This window comes from Carassius auratus, chromosome 26 (genome assembly GCF_003368295.1).
Source record: "Carassius auratus strain Wakin chromosome 26, ASM336829v1, whole genome shotgun sequence".
Classification (NCBI taxonomy): domain Eukaryota; kingdom Metazoa; phylum Chordata; class Actinopteri; order Cypriniformes; family Cyprinidae; genus Carassius; species Carassius auratus.
Window position 1 is genome coordinate 10428722 of NC_039268.1, and position 21971 is coordinate 10450692.

Sequence of the window (21971 nt, forward strand, 5' to 3'; positions counted from 1 at the left end):
CACACACACACATCTGGTATGCTTATAGTGAGCTAACTACACACTGTGCAGCATCAAACCTAAGAAGAACAATAACTGTGAATATTAAAGGCACTTTAATTCATTTTTATATTTTCACAAAAAATAAAAACCTAATTCCAAAGATAATGTAAACAGGTTTTACATCCACTTGTCATAGAACCTTTAAGGAAAACATCTGTGTAGAGATGGTTTTTATATTTAACAAACAGTGACATCATCAGAGTGCGTCAAAGTGTGAGCTGGCTGTATGAGTGTGTACAGATTTTTATCAGTGACTCAAAGACACAAATGTTATTTAAAAGACAAAAAAGAAGAAAAAAATGTAACAAATAATAGATAAGGCTCATGTCCACAAAAACACTTCATTTCATAAATACTCTAAATACTAGTGTTCCATGCATTCTTATTCATGACACACAAACAAGAAAATAAATCAATTGTGAATAAAGATCCACTGCACATAATGATTGTTATCATAAATTAGTGATAAATGTTAGGCTGAATTTCTGAAGGTCAGAAACATTGGTTCTTAGTTGTAAATCTGCTTTTTAAACATTTTGTATGTAAACGTGCATTACAAATCTTTGACCATTGTGTCATATCTTGCTGTTTTTTTGCATATGTTCTGCAGTTGAATAGAATGCTATGAATGCAGAAATTATAATTTGAGCAGAACTTGCTAAATAACATGGCTAATCTGTGGAATGAGGGCAGTTGAAAAAAAAACTTAAATTATTAATCTGTAACACTTGTTAATGACGACTAAATTAAATTTTTGCTGAATACTTTTTTTTTTAGACAGATTACACTAATCTTACCATTTTATAATAGAACTATCATGAAACTTATAAACTACCAGTCAAAAGTGTAGAATAATTGTTTTTATGCTGTTAAAAAAGCATTTACCAAAGCTGCATTTATTTGATCAAAAACACAGTAAAACAGTAATATTGTGAACTATTAATACAATTTAAAATAACTGTTTTCTATTTAAGACATAATTTATTCCTTTAGAGATACATTTTCGGCAGCCATTACTCCAGTCTTCTTATTATTATATATTTCACATGATAGTATTTGACCTGAAGGATCATGTGACAGTAATTCAGATATTGTAAATTGTAATAATATTTTACAATATAACACCTTCTACCGTATTTTAAATCAAACAAAAGCAGCTATTTTCAATTCTTCTGACTTTGGATAGGAAAAAAAAAAAACATTTTGACTGTGATTCAGATTTGCGTATGTTATCTTTTCTTCTACTTCTTCGTTACACATTGATCCTAGCACAGAGAAATGGAGCAAAGAAGAAGTCAAATGCAAACTGAATGGCTTTAAGCATGGTTTTCCTCCAGTTCCGTTCAATCTTGACCTGTCGTCCCTCAGGCACCAATGACGAGCTGCAGTCCAGACAGTGTATGGCTTTCAGTTCAAATGCAGGTAGTTTGGTACCCAACTTCCCTTCCAGCTTTGTACTGAACTCTACCATGCTGCCTGGATTGAGGTTCAGCAACACCTGTTTAAACTCGTGACTCGCCATTAGGAGGATGTCGCCTGCCGGATCGTCAAGTTGTGTGACTCCATCCACCGGCATGCCGACCGTCACTTCAAAGCGGTAGCTGTCGAAGCGTTTAACGTGGCATTGGTGTTTAGCATAGGCTTTTATCCGACAGAGCTCCTCCTCTTCCTGCTGGAGGAACAGCATTGTGGCATTGACAGGCGAGTCTCCTGTGACATTCACAACTAGAGACATATTATTCTGTGGTTCACACTTTGGATAAACCTCACCATAGAGACACCGCAACCAGTCTCCCATAAACACCGGTAGCAAGTTTATAACAGACCGAGCTCCGTTTTCCATCTCAGCTACACGAACACGACGGAATATTCCAGTCCAGGTGACACGATGACCCTCCAGATGGCTGCAGAAGAGCTGTGTTTGAGCCATCCCGCGATCCTGCCAAGCACGTGGGCCGCACACTGTACCATATTCCTGCCAGGTGATTGTGGAGTTATACACCTTCAGACCTTCAGCATTATAGACATAGACGCCGCAGAGGAAAATCACCGTAGTGATGCACAGGAGGATCAGTTTCACCGGACCTCTCTGGGTGATGGAACGGAAGACATTTAGGATGGACAGGCTGAATCGAGTCCAAAGCCGCAGAATCACAGGGACGGCGCACACTGCCAGGGTCACCAGCATTTTTGTTAACTCCAACTCCAGGAACCACTTAACCATCTGAATCAGCAGCATCGCCATCAGACCCAAAGCCAAAACAGGTAAGGCAAACAGGAAGAGGAAGTAGGCCACACAAGTGCGGATAAGGCCAATGGTGGTGGAGTTCCGCAGCAGGACCACAGAGAACTCACACCACACGAAGCAGACCAGGTACGGCACCAGGAAGCAGTACGTCCCTCTGAATCCCCTCATGCGTGCCATACTATACATTTTTTGTAAAAAGAGATCTGATTAGGTATGGTCATGATATTCAAACATTAGTATCAATAATACTGTATATTATAACTTGATTATTTACTTCAGGAAACTGTTACTTGCCCTATTGGGTTAGCGCTATATCTTATTTTATTTTATATACTTGATAATGAAAATATGTTTTTATGCCTTGCAAACTGGTTTTCTGTGACTGGCTAGCATAGATAAATAGCCACCTTGAAAATTATGAGAATTAATTGTCATATATTCTTCATAGCATAAGGATGATTGAAAAATTGCTAATCAGTTAGCATTATATCTTTATTTTTCAGATAAAGTGTTAAATTTATTTGGCTTTGTCGTTTTTGGACAATTTTTCTTTACAAAAAACAAACATTTAATGAAAAAATGTGTTTGAAATGTAGATTCATAAATTAGATTTTTTATAATTTTCCGCTATTGAAAGTTTTGTTTGTAAAAAAAAAAGTACATTTAATGAAAAAAAAGAAAAACATTTACGTGTGAAAAATGCATAAATATTGAATATTGAATAATTGGACATAAAAAATTTTCATGTAAATATAAAATTATAAACGTAAACTGCTAAAAAAAGGCATTTGTTTACAGGAAAGAAAAATTTGCTAAAAATATATAATCATATTTATTTACATTTATATTTATTATACTTTTGCAAGTTTTCTTTGTGAAAATATATATATAAAAATATAACATACAAAATCATTAACTGAGAATATAAATTTACACTATAATGTTATATAAATTATTCTAAAATAACAGAATTGGATGCAATGAAAAAACACACAACCCAAATTTGCATTGGCTGTACCATGAAAACAAAATAATATTTGTATTAATGTTAATTTTTCATTTTAAAAATATAAACATTTTCAATGTCTGATTATTTCATATTTAGTATTTCATTTTTGATGTGATATTTATTTCAGCTTAATTTCAAATAGCAAAAAATGTATGTTTGCTTTTTTTGAAAATAGCTTAAAAAAAAGTTTACAGTGGGTTTTAGTTTCCATAAAATAACCCTGGTCCAGTCCAGTGGATTGGATGTACATTGCCTTCAATAGGTACAGTAAAAACATTATTTTACCTGAAGAATAAGTAGAAAAGGTAGATGTAGAGCACACAGGGTACACTGAGCTCCAGCACCAGTGATTCTCCTAGAGGGATGGTGGTGAAAATATGTCCCAGCATCCTGGCCATCGCCATTTCCTTCGGCAGCCTGCTAGTCAAGGCACACAAAGATGAAGCCACCTCGATGATGAGTGCCCTTCGTGCGTAAGCTGCTGCAGATGGGCTCAGGCTCATGTAGCTCATTGCCGTGAAGAAGATGGCCACTGTGGAAAGCTCCGAGCATGGGATCCAGCCTTTATCTGCTACTGGGAAGGTGAAGATCATAAAGAACACTGATATCATGAAGTAGAGGTACTGCTCCAGGTTGTTCCAGCCAAAGTTGGACTCGGCTTGCTCGACGTCCAGGCTGGGCTCGAAGCGTGTGAGGAGTGCAGTAAAGGCATTGAAGTTCTCCCATCCTTTGCTGCTCTTGAAGACCCTCAGTGTGCAGATGGCCATGGAGATAAAGGAGAGGTAGAAGATGAGGAGCGGGATGACGAAGGCAAACAGATCAATGGTGAGATTGGAGATGATGAAGAAGAAGATAAGGGCATTGACGTGTTGCGTTGGGATGATGGTGCTCAGCCACTGGACACCAGCACGAGATGCCCAGTCAATTAAAAGTTCCTTCATCTCAATAATCAAATGGAGAGGGTACTGCAGACCCTACAGGGTAAGAAAACACAATGAGTCAACATTTGCATTTTTTAAAAGTACTGTCAAACAAAAGTTGGATAAATAGCTTCAACATAATAATGTTTTTCACCAAAAAGTGGGATTTTATGTCCAGGGCTCTCTTCATCGCACCACTGCGTCTGGTAGCCAGCATCATCCCACTACCTGACACTGCCCAACTGGACTTTCGATGACGCTTATGAGTGACGGGGGCCAATTCATTTTTTTCCTGTAAGCAAGTATAAAGCTGGTTTTATCAACTTACATTATAATCTCACTGGTGGACATTTAAGTTAAAGGGACAGCTCACCCAAAATTTAAATTCTGGAATCATTTACTTAACCTCATGTCAATTCCAAACAAAACACAAAATATATATTTAAAAAAATGTCTCAATGATTTTTATTTCCTTACAGTGAAAGTCACTGGCATCCAGTTTTGCTTTGGATCTCTTTGGAGTTTTGTTATAGACAAAAATAAATTTCCACAAAAGACTGTCAGACAGGTACAACATAAAGGTGAGGAAATTATTTTTTCATTTGAATTTTCATTTTTCAGTGCACCCTTTAAGCGACTTTCTCATGGATAAATAAATGATGATAGCTTATATATTCATCAAACAAGAAAATTTGCTGCTATGTGAAAACATTTGAACTTATCTCTTATCTTTTTCATAGCGTCTCACCATTTCTAATGTGGCTACATCACTTCTCCTCAACATCTTCTCCTCTCCCTTTGCATCTACGCCTGAGGTTTTCAGTGTGGGAGTGCACGCAATACCTTCGGTGAACTTTTTTGTCATCTCCACAAAATCTTCCACATCCACATACTTAGAGCTAGCTGTAGAAGGACAAAGATGCATATTTGTGAAGAGTTATGAGAATCTCTGTCTAAAATTTTGAAAATTATACCTCAGTTCCTTTACCACCATCCTTTACTGTTCTAAAAACAAATATTTAATTTATTGCATTTGTGTACACAAAAATATTTACACTTACATTCATTAGAAACCATGGTCTCCAGAATTTTCCTCTGAGTATAAATGCTGGGTGTTAGACCACATACAGCATGTTCTCCTATTAGGAAGAATGGATTAAAATAAATGTTACTACTAGCAAGACATGTTAAAAAATGTATTTCGTGATCACAATCAGGTGCATGTTTAATAATATACCTGTTTCAGATACACACAGATGGAAAATGCTGAGAAAAAACTTAAAGATATCTCCCAATTACCTGGTATTGTATTGACCTGGCTGACATTCTCCAGCATCTCAGACATGGCTACTTTTTTCTTTCTGTCAGGATTGAGTTTCCAATACATGGACATGGCTGCTCTCCTCACCGCCTGTTCAAACTTACTCTCTGAGGACAACCTTCTCACTTCCTGTGCATTCTCTGGTGTGATGCCTGCCAGTAGAGAAGTATAGAAGGATGCATTGGGGATTATTATAAACAACTGATCAATTACCATTACAACAGTTTTTTTCCAGATTATATTGGCATAACTTGCAATTGAAAGCATTTTCTCAATGTTCCACATTTTCTCCACTTCCCCTCACCTTTCTTTTGGATCCAGCATTTCTGAAGTAGTCTGGCTGCATCCCTCCGACCTTGCTTTGCTGCCTTCAAAAACCATTCAACAGCTGTACAGTAATTTGTCTCTGTGTCTTTTTCTTCTGCCAGTTCAAGGTAGTATTTACCGAGCTACAGCACACATAAAAAAATACAATAAAATAATTAACAAATAATGTTTTAATTTCTCAACTGAAACATCTCAAGATCATAAATCGTGTGCATAATAAATCTAACTTATTTTATTTTGAGAAATTTGCTTCGATCACAACATAAGAATTAGACTACATTGCCCATCAACCCCTGCAATCATTTTGATGAACAATAATAACTGGCCTAATATCCCAGAGGCTCAAAGCCAGACCGAGTATCACATAACCATATCTAATCTTAGCCTGAATGCTTAACCCTGATTATTAAACCATGGTAAGGGCTTCACAGTGTGCCTTTAACAACACAATGACAGATGAGTGCAAAATCAGTAACAGAAAGTAAATATGCAGTCAAGTGTTTGGCCCATCTACTAGGCTTATCTCCACCTCCCATAATGCTTTATGTAATTGAGCCTAATAGAATAAAACAAGCATAGATATGGGATTCATTTTGGAGGAACAGAGGAAGTGGGGGTCTCAAAAAATAGTCAGGGCTTATCGTTCAATGTATCATTGAACAGTATGTATGTCAGCTGAGTCTGTCTATGCAGACACATTTGCTCTGGCTGTGAGAGTATTTGTTAGAATATGTACACGTAGGGGCAATTGAGTTATATTGAGACTGGGCTCATCTTCCAGAAAGCTGAAAATAGACACACTCATCATGGCCATGGCAAAAAGGACACACTTTAAGGCAGACAGAAACACTACAGAATTTAATTTGTATTGGAAAACACACTGTAGATCATTTCAAATCCTATAGCTACATTATAAACACTTGTGTTCATTATACAAGTCAATGTAGAATAGCATCACACAGCTCCAAAACCATCATAATCAGTTATAATTGGCACACATTTAATCAAAGGTCATTAAAAAAGGACCCCAATTGCAGAATAATATTCAGTCCACTTCAGTATCAAGTCTTGAGATATAATTTCTTTGCACACCGCATATTTTTTCAGAATACATTTTATGACCAGTTTCACATTGTCATTATTTCATAACATGACAATATTCGGAATTTTAATATTATTTCAAATACATATGTGTGATCATGTACTCACTCTACTCTGTGCTCTGGGGTCTCCAGCCTCAGCTTTCTCCAGGAGCTCCTCAAAAGGCAGATCTTCATCCATATCATCTACGAGAGATAACAGTCACTTACAATTCTGTGAACACTATGGTGGAACTACTGAAACTTGAAGCCTTAATGAATCCACAAAACCTCTAATTAATTCACCTATGCTCATCTTTGCAAAAAAAAAAAAAAAAAAACTGTAAATGCTGCCAGCTAAATCATAATTAACACTGAATAAAGTTCCAGAACAATCAAATAATGACTTTTTAATTTAAAAAAATTATGTTTTGAATGGAAAAAGGAGCTTGAGTATGATTTTAATGAACGTAGTTTATCTATAGATTCCTGGCAACTGTGTTGTTTACTGTAATCATGGCCTCAATATAGTGAATAAGTTACAGCTGCAGGAATCTTCAAAGTTGAGGTCTACATTACCTTCCGACACATTAAATATATGTACACCCTTAGATTTTCAAATGAGAGGTAGATTTATTTCTTGAACACTGACACCCTAAAAGACTAAAATAAAGCTAGCACACACTAGCATGTGTCAGTAGCCCCCCAAACCCCACCCCCTGCCATGTCTCTGTTTACCCTCATTTTGATGCATTCTTTTAGTGCAATGCATAATGAATGTATATAAAGAAACTACAATCAATATGTTACGATCACACAATATCAAACATAATAAGTCTGTTTGAGTTGGAAATTGGATCATACAAAAAAAAAAAAAAAAAAATTCTTTAGCAGATTGTCCTTCAGCTTTCTTTGTTATGCATAGCCTCTCTTACCACATTCTTCAGCCTTGTCCTCTTCCTCAGCCTTTTTTATTTTCTCCTGCATTATCACCTTTTGGGCTGCAGCCAGAAAGCTCCGTTGACGTGGGAGTTTACTGGAACCAACTGCAGGTGTTTTGGAGGAGGACAGTGAACCTTCAGGAGGAGATGTAGATTGTGTAGGATCAGCAGAAATAGTGATGCTGGGTGGGGATGGGTCACTGGGAGAAGATGATGTTGATTTTGATAATGATGATGATCTTGTAGCTGGCATAGTTGGAGTAGTTTTAGAGATATGTGAAGATGTAGGTACAGGTTTCGGTGTTACTGGTATTTCAGATGTTGATCTGGCTGGAAGATTTGAGGTTTTAACATCGGTTTGTTTTAATTTAGTATCTAGACTTGAAGAAGGGGTGGATTTAGGTGGTTGGCCTGGGTTACCAGAACTGGAGAGAGGGGGACCCGCTGCCTCAGTGCCTGGAATGGATTGAGTTGATGGAACAGGAGGGTTGAGACATTTGTGGCTTGCACTTTTCTCCTTGAGAGTCTCAGGAGATGGTGGTGGGTTAGCACTAACATCCTTCTCACCTAAAAGACAACAAACAAAGTGCAAAGTCATGAAGTTTACAAAGAGCGCCGTTATTATTATTATTATTTTCACTTAACCTACCAACTTCATAATATGTTTTTGACATCTAAATTCTACTACATACTCCACACAAATGTATAGTGTATATAAACCAGCTTACAAAGACTTGATGTCGTTTCTTACAAATAACCAAATTCATTACATGGTTTTTACATGTTAACTGTATTTTTATATAAATGTTGATATAATAAGTGTGTCTACACAATATTATGTTTTGACAGAACGAGAGTGCTGAAATTAAAGGTATCTTTGTACTCAAAATAAAAGTGAATCGAAACAACTTACTCATTTAAGCTGAATGGACAGTCTTCCTCAATATATGGCGTAACACAACAAAAATAAACTCTTTTAAAAGTTTTCTTTGCTGTCCACATATAACAGCCCTGTGAAGCCCTGTGAAACCAGAGCCCCACTATGGAATCGCAGTTGTTTAAAGCCCACCATACCTCCAGAGAACGAGCTTCGATTGGATAATTCAAGTGCCAATCAAAGAGTTCCTCTCTGATTGGATATGACTCGAGCACTCAGCGTTACCCGAAGGGTCGTCATCATCGCACTTAATTTGGATTAAGAATACAGTCCCACTGTAGCGAAAGACTAGCTGGTAGACTTAATATAGCTTAAAATAATAATTGTGACCCTTTTTTTTATCTGGATAAATCATGAAGGTTCAGTGAATGAACGTCGGATAGACCTATGGGCAGCCACTAGATGTCAACGAAGTAATAATAATATCTCTTTGCTCGCAGTGGCCTATGCCTTTTCAAAGAAGACGCAGTTTGAAGTGTTGTCGCGGGACGCTCGTGCAGCTCCAGTGTTCATTAAACCCCATGCTATTTATGATACAAAGATGAAAAAGGAATATACACCGTAGAGATCAAGGCTAGACTGAACAGTGATTTGATTAATCTCAGCTCGAATATTTTGAATCTATTCTGTTTACTATAAACGCGATGTCTTTTTTTTTTTTTTTTTTTTTTTTTTTTTGCCGTTTTTAAATACGAGCTATTTAAAGTTTATGGATTCTGATTGTGTAACTTACACATTAACTGTAAAAATCTTTCTGAAAGTCAGTTCATTGACTTCCCCTTATGGAATTTGAAAAATTATATTCTATAAGCTATTTATATCGTTATATCGACCTTAGGGCATGGTTGAAAAGTCCAGAAAGAGTGTTTGTTTGTTTGTCTAACTGTGAGACAGTAATAACAGAAAAAAAGTTGATAAAAAAAGAAAACAATAATAGCTTAGCTAAATAACATTGATTAGCTCTCTGGTGCCCTGGTCCATTCACTTCAAGGAGAATATTCGTATTCATTTCGTTCAGGAATATTATGGTTCTTTCACAGGTGATTAAGGGCTTATTGTTCAAAACATCATATTAAAAATGTATCCCAAACAGTCACGTGTTGAAACGGGAGAGACAAGTGAAAACATAATTAAAAAATATATAGGCTAGTGCGTCTTGTAAATGAACAATTTAATTTGAAAGATATTACTGATAGATTTACTGATAGATTTATGCAAGTCAGTGCAGCTGACTGCAGTGTTTTTGCGCATCTTGCACGCACTTTCGGATGGAGGCTGGCACTCACTGCATTGCCTAGTCTAAATCTTAATTTAGACAAAAAAAAAATTGATATAGGTCTAAATTAAAACAGTTAATTTAATTTGCTTTTACCAATATTCAGAAAGATATAGATTTGATGCAATTTTATTCGGACTAGCTTATAATAAAACGCGTTATTTTAGGCTATCATTGTTGGGAAAGTAGATCGCAGCATCATTTTCAGTCTGCTAGCTGCGACCTCCAGGCAAACCAAGACTGACCTGGTTTTCTGCACTGGCATCTCGCTTCATCGTTGTATTAGAGCATCATCTCCCTCTTAAGAGTGATGTCGGACTGTAGGCGACAGTGGAACCGGGAGGATGAGCTCCCTGTGTACCTGGCTAAACCCATCGCGACCGGACCCAACCAGCGCCAAAAGTCTCACGGAATGTTTAGCTCCGTCGAGGGCGCGTATGATAACAAGACTATCGATTTTGACCAGTACGCCGTAGGGAGGAAGGGGAACAGGAGCTCGCGTAGCAGTAGCAGGGAACGCATCGTGGATGGGGACTTTGAAGATTATGAGATCAGCGGGGGGACCATCAGCTCCCCGGGTGAGAGAGACGACGGGCGTCCGGGTGTCGAAATCACGGATCAGGCTGAAAAGGAATGTCGTTATGAGCAAAACAACGGAAAGGTGGGCTTAAATGTAATGCGTGTCAGTTTTCGGAGTGCATTTGAGCCTTAAACCATGCAAGTATAGGCAACACAAGGTTAAAATGTTCTCATAAAAGAATAGGCCTACTCTGTAAAGCATATAATGAACAAGTAGGATATTGTTCTGACATAAAATGTGAAAGTAAAATCCTTAGTTAACTGCTACTTACCATACTTTATATGATATAACAAAATATACAAATGCTGGAAGTTCATTATAACAAGAAAACCAAATAATAATAAACTTACAAAATAGCCTATTTTAGCCTATTATGAGAAACTAAACCCATATAGGCTACTTTGAAAGCAAACTAAGATGTAAAAACGAATTGCCTACTGTAATTTTTCTATAAGAAAAAATAAATAAAATAAAACTTCAAAATGAAGTTTGAATTAGCCTGCCTTAGGCAACAGAATAAATATTCTTATTTTGTATTTCAGTGTAAAATATTATTACAGTAATTCTACCATAAGAAAAAAAGCTTACACTTAAGTGCATTTATGGGTAGCCTAATTTATGCAACGATTTTTTTAAGTTGCATTTTCTATTTAGTATAAATGTCCGTTTCATTATTTTTCTGTCACGTTTGTCACTTGATTTTTGCCAGCATTATTGGTACGATATTTTAAGGTTAGCATGCATTGTTCAACATTATTTTACTTGATAGCCCAACTCAGCATTCTAGGAACATTCCAATAATGCAAACATTTTATGTTTCCTTGTGGAACGTTATTGATTTGAAAATAATAATAATAATAATAATAATACAGACATATTTGACTCCTTTTTAATTTATGAATGAACCGTATTATTCAAAATATCTTAAAACAAAACTATTAGTAGACCATTAATCCATAACACTGACCGATTCTCGCCCAGTTTTCTCTCTGTTATATGTGAGGAGGTCGCCCTCCAACATACACTCTAATACAAAACACGTCTTCGAACAGGCGAACAGATATACACTCACATACACACACACACACCCTCGGGAAAGGCGCTCGCTTGTGCAGCACTAACGGAGCGCTAGTTCAAAAGGTGGGTTTGTGGAAAAAGAAGCGGGTTCTCATTTTTCATCTCCTCAAATCATAAAAGCGAGATGTCCGGGACGGGTTACCAAGGAAAGAAGAACATCCCGCATTTGACGGTAAGACACCGGCTGCATGGCGAGCCTTCTGCTCCCGGTAAATCCTGCCCGTGGGGGAAACGAGACGAGAAGGGATTAAATTCTTAGCGAGCCAACAAAGCAGAGGCCGCTAAGAGCACTGAAATCAGCCAAAGGAAAGGTTACAATTACCGCTACAATGAGGCACAGCCATGCACACATCCCTGCCGTGCACGAAACGAGCATCGCTCCGTTTGCATTTACAATAGATGCCGGGATAAATAATGAATCGTGCATGAATTTATAGCAGCTTTGTAGGGCGCGTTTCATTTAACAAATGGCGAGTGCATATGCAGCGGACCAGAAGCAACAGGGTCTGTCGCCAAAAGCAGAAATCTGGAATAAACAGACACTTTTTTTTTTTTTTTTTAATGGCAGTGCACACATTTAAACTATTGAAGAACATAGGAATATGAGCTCTATGTGTTGTATTTCTGCCTGTAGTTATGAGTAATGAATTAGAATGATCCTAATCCTAGAATGAAGCAATTTTTGCGATCTGTGCCTCGTTGACATCTAGGAATAGCGCATCTATCGAGGCTTATGCTTTGAATATGAAGCCTGAATCAGTTAAGAAAAACGCCATGGAATGTGCCTTCCTGACAACTGGGTGATGCGAGGTTACCATGGCAACCTAACTTCTTTCCACATTACTACATTTGCTCTTCTCTGTTCATAAAACCCCACCTATTCACAGAGTGTGAGGCTGAAAGTGTGCAGAAGGCTCTTTTATCAGTGGTCGTAACAGGACTTCACTCAATTGCAAATATAGCAGGTAAAATAAGCTTTAAACTGCTGTTGGTCACTCATCCTCTTGCTTGCTCTCTGTGTTTTCTCCTCTCTTCTTCAGAGCGAGCGACTGCTGATTAAAGGTGGAAGAGTGGTCAACGATGATCAGTCGCTATATGCTGACGTTTATGTTGAAGATGGAATTATTAAGTAAGACACCATGCACAAGCAAATGCACACGTTTACAAAAGCACTATAAGCAATTGCATATCACTGTTGTAAATATGAATGATGCATGCATGAAAACTATCCACCGATCAAGTCAACATTAATGTGCAGGATAAATGTCCAGCTTGCTTAATGTTAACATTATTTGAAAACAATCATATTACAGCAATTACTAATTTAGAAATCTGAAATAACTGTCTACTGTTTGCTGGCATTTATTTTTGAAAAAGCATTTATGCTCACAAGCAAATATTAATACGAATGATATGATTTTTATATAAAGGCCTATTACTGAGTGACATACTAAGACATACTAAGTGAGTGGACGCTTATGAGATAGATTATGCAGATTGTGTAGACTTCTGTGGCTGTCAACAGAATGAAATAATGCTTAATTGCATTATATTGCATAACATATTAAATTCAGCATCATATGAAGTTCTCCTGTGGCATTAGGCCATTAAAACCTTTTTATAACTTTTTTTTTTGTTTCAATTGCACAACTGTATTTTGGTCTTTTGTGTAATATAGTGCATGTTTAGTATGTCATGTGTTAGTGTAGTATGTAATGTGTTTGTAATTTATTCATTTTCCATCTCGCCTTCAGACAGGTTGGGGAGAACTTGATTGTGCCCGGGGGAATCAAGGTGATTGAGGCTAATGGGTGTATGGTGATTCCTGGAGGAATTGATGTGAACACCTGTCTGCATAAGTCTTACCTGGGCACTCCACCTGTGGATGACTTCTACCAGGGCACCAAAGCTGCTCTGGCAGGAGGAACCACCATGATCAGTAAGTCTGGATCAATTATTAATATGGCATTTAAAAAAGAAGAAAGTGTTTCTTAAAAAAAGAACTGAGAATGACATTTGAACTCAGGATTGTGGCAAAGGTTCAAGTATGTTGAATATTTAGGATGCAGTGCCAAATGTTCTGAACAACTTCCTGGACTAGGACTTGCATCTCCCTGTGAGAGCAAAGCAGTGTCCCAAATTTGTCTGTTGTTGCTTGCTACAAGGACATGCCCTCGGCTCATGTCAGCTATAGCCAATCAGATTTTATTTTCTCTAGCAGTCAGAGCCAAGAGTTATTTTATGGTTACAATAGCTTATTTTCTTTAAACAATGTATTAAAACTATTAACTGTTGTGTGCGAGACAAAGAAAAAAAAGAGTCAGTGTCTTATAAAAGGAGCATACTAAAATCAATAGAGTAATTTAGGATTAAAGCAGCAGCAAAATAACAGAATCTTCAACAGAAATTATTTAGGAATTATTTAATAGAATCTTCAAAAATCGATCAAACATTTTGAGCAGAATCCATCATTTTCTGTTTCAGTTGACCATGTGACTCCACAGCCTGGAGACAGTCTTTTGGAAGCCTTTGAGAAGTGGCAGGAAGCGGCTGATAAAAAGTCCTGCTGTGATTATTCACTTCATGTGGATATCCCTCATTGGCATGAAGGTGTGAAGGAGGAGCTGGAACAGCTGGTACAGGAAAAAGGTGAACACATATTTTAAAGCCACATATCATACTGAGGTTTCAGAGCCACCTGATAAATGTGCCAAATGCTGAGGATTGTTAATTCACAACAGTTCAAATGTTTGGGGTTAGTCAAAAAAAAATTATTTACCAAGGACACATTATATTGATCAAAATTAATAGTAAAGACATTTATCTTTGTGATGTTAATTTTTATTTTTTTTACATTTCAAATAAATGTTCCTTTGCATTTTCTATTCATCAAGTATCCTGACAAAATGTCAGAATGATGGGTTTAAAAAAATATTAAGCAGACCAACTGGTTTCAAAAATATTTATTGAGCAGTAAATCAGCATATTCGAATAATTTCTGAAGGATTATGTGTCACTGAAGACTAGAGTAATGGCTGCTGAAAAACAAAAACAAAAATCTAAAGAATAAATTGCGTTTTAAAATGTACTATACATTTTAAATTGCAATAATATTTTCACAATATTTTACTGTGTCTTTTCAAACAAATCCAGCCTTGGTGAGTATAAGAGAAGTCTTTCAAAAAATTAAGCCATGTCACACACTCAAAACATTTGAACGGTACTGTATTTTTTTTCTGAAATGCATGTTAATGTTCTCTTCTTTTGGCAGGAATCAACTCTTTCCAAGTGTACATGGCTTACAAAGGGTTATTTCAAATGCCTGACTCTCAGGTTAGGTATCTATGCTTCCATCTAAAGAGCATCCTGTACTGTGACAAAATAAAATAACTAATTTGATCACTCTTTCTTTCTCTTATCTAGTTGTATGAAGCATTCTCATTCCTAAAGGAGCAGGGGGCAGTGGTGCTGGTGCACGCAGAGAATGGAGACCTCATAGCACAGGTACCTGTTGTCTAATGAGCAAATGTCATACAGAATTCAAACACACTCTTCTTCTACTCTTACTGTTTTTTCAATATTTGTGTTAAAGGAACAAAGCAAAATCTTGGGAATGGGCATCACTGGTCCCGAGGGCCACCCACTGAGCCGCCCAGAGGAGGTAGAATCAATAAATTGGCAAACTGTTTAGGTGTTTAACTGAGTAACTGTTTATCCAGTCAGTTTTTTTGCAGAGTGGAGTGTCTTGATGTAACTGGATGTCTGTTTCACAGCTGGAGGCGGAGGCTGTTTTCCGCGCGATCACCCTTGGCAACCGAGTCAACTGCCCTGTCTACATCACCAAAGTGATGAGTAAAAGTGCAGCTGATACTGTGACAAATGCACGGAAGAAAGGTGACTACATATTGTGAAATATTGTTGCATGCTGAATTCACAATTTAATATACTTGAAAGAAGTCTCCCACCCAGGCTGCACTTATTTGATCATATATAAAATAAAAAATTTAATTCGTGAATTGTTTTTACAATATTTTCAAATGTAATATATTAAAAAGCTGAATTTTCAGCAGTCTTCAGGTGTCACTTCATCCAACAGAAATCATTTTAAATAGCTGATTTGCTGCTCAAGAAACATAACTTATTAATATTGTCACTGTTCAATATGTTTGTGATGTTAAATTTTTCAGAATATATTTGATGGAATTTTTGTAACATTAATAAGGCTTTATTGTCACATATGGTCAGTTCCTTGCAGAATAAAAGTAATATAAAAAATATATATATATGTATATATATATATATATATATATATATATATATATATATATATATATATATATATATATATATATATATATATATATATATATATATATATATATATATATATATATATATATATATATATATATATATTAATACCAAATTAAAGTGTGGTAGCATAAATGATGGGTGTACTCAAAAAAAAAAAAAAAACTTGAATATACCAGTCTTACAATTTATGGGCTTGCTCTCTTTATTTTATTTTTCCTGTCTTTAGGCTCTGTTGTTTTTGGCGAGCCAATCACAGCCAGTATAGCAACAGATGGATCTCACTACTGGAGTAAAAACTGGGTGAAAGCAGCAGCCCATGTGATCTCTCCACCCCTCAGCCCTGACCCAACAACACCTGACCACCTTCACTCTCTGCTGGCCTGGTAAATAATTTTGAGTTACTTCGACATTTTCGACATCTATGACAGTTGCACTGTTAGTGTAGATGCAGTGTAATACTGGAGTCCTATGCAAAGTGGCACTAACTGACAATTTTTCTTCTGCTAACTCCTTTACTTTGGCTCTTTGCTACACCCTAGCAGCAGACACACCTTTTCCTGGCCCCATTTCTAAAAATAGATCAGGCTTTCATCTCCTGTTGCCATGGTTACAGCACTCTCCTCCTCCCTCCCCACCACACACACACACACACATAGCTTGCAGGCTGCTAGACTATGAGAGAGATGTCATTATGTTGACATCCACAGCCACACATACTTTCACATGCATGCACACACACATACACTCACAGACACAGAGGTTCACACCCACACACACACACTGTCACATAGAGGCAGACGGACACAGCTGGAGAGAGGACATTTATTTTTAGCATAGATGCATTAGACGGGTCCAAAGGATGAGAAGAAATTCTAGAATATTATCAAAGATTCTTTTTTAAGCATTAAACATTATGTGAAGCATGCAAAGAGCAAAATTTGTTTTATTGTGTGTAGATGTATGGTGTTGCATTTTGGGATTTCAAAACATATCACCACTGTCATTTTTCATCATGTGGATCTTTTGCCAACATAACAGTCACACATATCCATAAGCATTATGGATGCATACATCCTTTTGTATTACAATAGTTTAATTGAAGCTGACAATTGCAGTTGGGCCAGATTTTATGCTTAGTCCACATGAAGAAACATTTCAGTGATACATGAAAGACAGCAATTTACCTGATGCTGGTTGCTCAATAAGCAAACCTACTGTAGGTTTAGTGGAAATGTCTTTAATAGTCAATGTTCAGTTGATTATCTCTTATAGTAGCTAAGCTGGTTGGTCAAAAGATAGAAGAGAAGTTTGAGAACATGACCAGTTAAAATAACAAAGAGCTTTCATGTACATCCCTCAGGTCTTTGAAGTGTAATGTCTATGGAGCTTGTAATTAATTAAAAATTGAGCATTAAATTAATTAATTTTTATTATTATTATTTATACATTTATTCAGCAAGGATTCATTAAAAGTGTCAGTTTATGCCGCAAATGTTTCTGTTGAAAATTAATCATGTTTTATTTGAAATATCTAATCATCAAAGAATCCTGGAAAAAAAATGTATTGCTGTTTGCTGAAATGAGTTATTAATGACATAATTTTAATATTAGGGTGAACTAACCCTTTAAGGAACCAAATCATCACATTAGAATGATTTCTGAAGGTCTGGAGTAATTACAAAAATCTAATCACAGGAATAAATTACATTTGAAATGAAAATAAAATAAAAAATGTAATAATATTTTACAATATTTGGGTTTTTAGTGAATATATAAATGAATGCAACCTTGCTAAGCATAAGAGAAAGAGACATTAAACACACCCCAGACTTTTGAACAGTAGTGTACAATTCTAGGACCTTGACACAATATGTAACTCTTAATAAAAATATGGTTGCAAAGAACATCACAACTAGCTCTAGAGCCTGGATCATGTTCTTTATAGAGCTTTATCATTTATCATGGATATTCTTTATCATTCTTCAGTGGGGATCTGCAGGTCGTGGGTAGTGGACATTGTGCTTACAGCACCTCTCAAAAGGCCATAGGGAAGGACAACTTTACCCTTATTCCCGAAGGAACCAATGGAGTGGAGGAGAGAATGGGTTTTGTTTGGGACAAAGCAGTGGTAAGTGTATCTGCATGTATGTTTATATGGATTGAGGTGCAGGTTGCATTTATCAGTCACCACTTAACTTGTTCCCTACAGGCTATGGGGAAGATGGATGAAAACCAGTTTGTTGCAGTTACAAGCACTAATGCAGCCAAAATCTTCAACCTGTACCCCCGTAAGGGTCGTATAGCAGTGGGATCGGATGCAGACATTGTTATCTGGGACCCCGACAAGATCAAGACCATCACAACTAAAGCACAGCAGTCGGTGAGGACTGAAAATCTCTGGCCGATGCTGGAATATCGAATGATACTCTGGATGGCTTTTATTCAGTTATACATTCATTTAATACTGCATTGTATATACCTGTAATAGGATGTTGAGTTGTTCCACTCTAATCCGTCAATTTCCTAATAATTTTGTTTCTGAATGCCTGCAAAATATTAATGGTGATTTTCTATTTGATAACCAGGTGAAAATGTATGAAAATAGAAAGTATTTTTTCTAGTCTATCTCTCTTCTTCTGTTTCTAGGCTCTGGAGTACAATATTTTTGAGGGGATGGAGTGTCGTGGTGGTCCAGTGTATGTGGTCAGTCAGGGTAGGATTGTGTTTGAGGAAGGGAAGCTTCAGGTTCAGCAGGGGACTGGACGTTTCATCTCTCGCAAACCCTTCCCTGACATTGCCTACCAGCGCATTAAGTACCGCAACAAGGTATGACTCGTCTTTGATTAATTCACTGACCTTTACTCAGTCTCAGTATAAAAAACTATTGGTATATATACAGTGCCATTTAACATTTTGTGTTCAGTATGATTTTGAATGTTTTTTTTAAAGAGGTTATACGGTGCGATTTCAAGTTTTCTTTTCTCTGTGGAGCGCTACAAGCTCTAGGTGCATAAAGAAGATCTGTAAAGTTGCAAAGACTAGTCTTGAACCCAAATAGATATTCTTTATAAAAGTTAAGAACACGTCCACGCCCTCCTAAAACATCTCATTTAAATACACCCCCACATGTCTAAGTCACGATGTGGGTAGATTTGCATAATGTCGCCCAAATGCTTACGCAAAAAAGAATGCTTAACTTTGATTCTCACTGTTTCCGTGTTGTGGAGACGCTGTTTCGTTGTTTCGAAAATACTTTGTTTGGCCTTCCAAAGGAGGGCACAACTAGAAATCAGTGGTTAAGTTGTATTTACAACACTGTTCCAGAACAGTTCAACCCAAATATTTAGTGTGCAGCACATGTTTCCTGATCCTGGGAGAGTAGACTACAATGCTGGCGCTTCTGACTCACAGTCTGTAAGTACGTTTACATATGTAAAGGATTTGCCACTGATGATACAAACGTGAGTTATGAGCAGTGTAGAGTAGCACTTGTTGTTTGTCATTTCTCCGATCACAAATGCAGACATGGTTTTTTACAATTTCGTTTTTCAGGCTGATGAGCTTTGTAAAAAAACGACGCATTTCAGAAAGGTGGGGCAAACAGGAGAAACAATAATGTACAGTATGTGGAAAACATTTAATTTCATTTCACACAAAATAATGTTCTATTTAGCAACATCATATGACCTCTTTAAAGAATACTCTTTTGCTCGGCAAGACTGCATTTATCAGCTCTGTAAAGTAAAAGCAGTAGTATTGTCCACAATTTTTTTTGTTAACTAAAATAACTGTTTTATATTTTAATATATTAAAACATTTAATTTATTCCTTGTGTCACATGATCCTTCAGAAATCATTCTAAGATGTGGATTTGATGCTCAATAAACCTTTCTTATCAGTGTTGAAAGCTGTTTTTGTGGCAATAGTGATACTTTTTTCAGTAGTTTTGTTCATTTCAATAGAACTTTCAATAGAAAGTTCAAAATAACAGCATTTATTAGAAATAGAAATCAATTTGCAATGGTCTTTACTGCTACTGTTTTGATCAATTTAATGCCTCCTTGCTGAATAAAAGTAATAATTTCTTTTAAAACAAATTTTACTGACACCAAGCTTTTTAACAATAGTGTAGCAACGTAAGGTTTCAGAATTTTCCAAGCATAGTTTTGCTAGATGTGTTATTGGTTTTATAGTGCAAATAGAAAGACTGGTAGAAATGATTGATATTTATAGTAAACTTTTAGGTTTGTGTCTCAGTTTCTCTTAGTAACACCAAACCTGTCGTTTACTGTTGTTTGAAAGGTGATGAGCAAGCAGGGAGTTTCTCGTGGGATGTATGATGGTCCAGTATATGATATCCCAGCAACACCCAAATATATAACCCCAGCACCTTCTGCCAAGACCTCACCCACTACACATCAGCCTCCACCAATCAGAAACTTGCATCAGTCTAACTTCAGCCTATCAGGTGAGGAGATTACCTATTCTAATGAATATATTCCCCAATATCTTCAAATTCCTTTGAATAATGTATAAATGTATCAGTATTTTACAAACAAGTATACCAATTATATGATTATTTCAATAATATTAGGGGCTCAAATAGATGACAACATTCCTCGGCGCTCTGGCCATCGCATTGTAGCACCACCTGGTGGTCGTTCCAACATCACCAGCCTTGGTTGAGCCCTTCTGCAGCTCCCCTGTGACTTTGAGAGCGCGTGTGTATGTATGTGTCTCTATGTGTGAGTATTAATACAGTCCTATCTGTTGATAAATAATCAGTATTATCCTCTCACAGGGCCATGCTATAAATGATTTTTGTGCAACGCATGCATGTCAAAATATCACTGTACCTTACCTGTGCAGTAAATGTCCCAACTACAGTCAATATTACTGTGTGCATTGTACACGATAGTCTCTCTGCTACGACACATCTAGACGAATACCTATAGATAGCTAGACAATCACTAGAAAAGACTTTATATTCGTAACAAATTTCAGAAGAACAATGCTAATATAACTACTCACATTTATTAAAGTTATGTGTTATTAAAACCCTCGTTCTTATGATGTGACCCCAGTGTTTGTGAAAATGTCCTGCTTTAAAGCCCTGTGAAGCCGGTAACTATAGTCATCCCACAAAATGGTGCTCTTCCTACTGGACAACTTACAGAACTAAAGATGACTAGATAAAAGTGCTAGATTGCAGGTCTGAGATCAGTTTTGGCAAATACTGTACCAGTAATAAGCACATTCTAAAGCTGAGTGACGGTCTGCTCTTACAAGCACTTTTACCTTCCATGTTCTCTGTGCACTGAAATGTTTTTAATTCTGTGTTATCAGTCTATTTGTGGTAAAGAATGGTGATGGATTGCATGATCTCACATTTAGATGTTGGTATTATTGACACCTGACCTTTTAATTTTTACACTATTTTATACTTTGAAAGGTAGTTTTATCAGTCAACTCATCAAATTAGTTATATCACTTTGTATTTTCATTTTACCTGTAGTGAAAAAGGCTGCATGGCATTTTAGCTACTCTAAGCTCTTGGCTCTGTAGAGTTTGCGTATTGCTAAATTAGATGTTGACTAGAGAAGGTATTCACATTACCTCATATCACAAATGCAAAATCAATGAATGCAACTATATGCAACCCGCAAGATTATTATTTTTTAATCTGCAGCACTCACATCTGCAATGCAAATGATCACATCTGGAAGAGCAAGTCACACATGCATTCAAAAAGAGCTGAAAATGCTCTCATTTCATCTGCCTGACTTTAACTTCTATTGTTAGATTTCTACAGTATTGCTTCACATCCAAGTGGCTCAAGCCTTGTCACTGTGTACTCTCAGAGTCTTAATACCGAACTTCCACCGCATAAATGGTGATCG

General features: G+C 36.6%; 2 protein-coding genes and 1 long non-coding RNA gene across 5 annotated transcripts; 2 read left to right on the top strand and 1 right to left on the bottom strand.

The window, feature by feature from the left end:
• Positions 1 to 79: 79 nt before the first annotated feature.
• Positions 80 to 8946, bottom strand: wfs1a (Wolfram syndrome 1a (wolframin)). Of its 2 annotated transcripts, XM_026204133.1 has the most exons (11): positions 8801 to 8946; positions 8308 to 8454; positions 7882 to 8217; positions 7077 to 7153; positions 5845 to 5989; positions 5519 to 5692; positions 5281 to 5358; positions 4968 to 5122; positions 4374 to 4511; positions 3585 to 4273; positions 80 to 2468 (listed from the first exon to the last, which is right to left on the bottom strand). In XM_026204133.1, the coding sequence occupies exons 1-11, from the start codon at positions 8802 to 8804 to the stop codon at positions 1295 to 1297; spliced, it is 3117 nt and encodes a 1038-aa protein (XP_026059918.1). In that variant the 5' UTR covers positions 8805 to 8946; the 3' UTR covers positions 80 to 1294. The 2 variants fall into 2 exon arrangements, with proteins under 2 accessions (XP_026059918.1, XP_026059917.1); XM_026204132.1 differs by having other exon boundaries at positions 7882 to 8454.
• Positions 4143 to 5725, top strand: LOC113044298 (uncharacterized). The gene is made up of 5 exons (XR_003275867.1): positions 4143 to 4280; positions 4398 to 4513; positions 4699 to 4800; positions 4960 to 5067; positions 5588 to 5725. It is a non-coding gene; the product is annotated as an uncharacterized LOC113044298 (long non-coding RNA).
• Positions 8947 to 10067: 1121 nt separating the features above from the next.
• crmp1 (collapsin response mediator protein 1) lies at positions 10068 to 21742 on the top strand. 2 transcript variants are annotated; one of them, XM_026204136.1, is made up of 14 exons: positions 10068 to 10761; positions 12798 to 12886; positions 13512 to 13696; positions 14242 to 14406; positions 15029 to 15090; positions 15181 to 15261; positions 15350 to 15418; positions 15531 to 15651; positions 16298 to 16454; positions 18058 to 18199; positions 18281 to 18451; positions 18718 to 18897; positions 20374 to 20539; positions 20666 to 21742. In XM_026204136.1, the coding sequence occupies exons 1-14, from the start codon at positions 10411 to 10413 to the stop codon at positions 20755 to 20757; spliced, it is 2031 nt and encodes a 676-aa protein (XP_026059921.1). In that variant the 5' UTR covers positions 10068 to 10410; the 3' UTR covers positions 20758 to 21742. The 2 variants fall into 2 exon arrangements, with proteins under 2 accessions (XP_026059921.1, XP_026059922.1); XM_026204137.1 differs by lacking the exon at positions 10068 to 10761 and adding an exon at positions 11677 to 11929.
• The last annotated feature ends 229 nt before the right edge of the window (positions 21743 to 21971 follow it).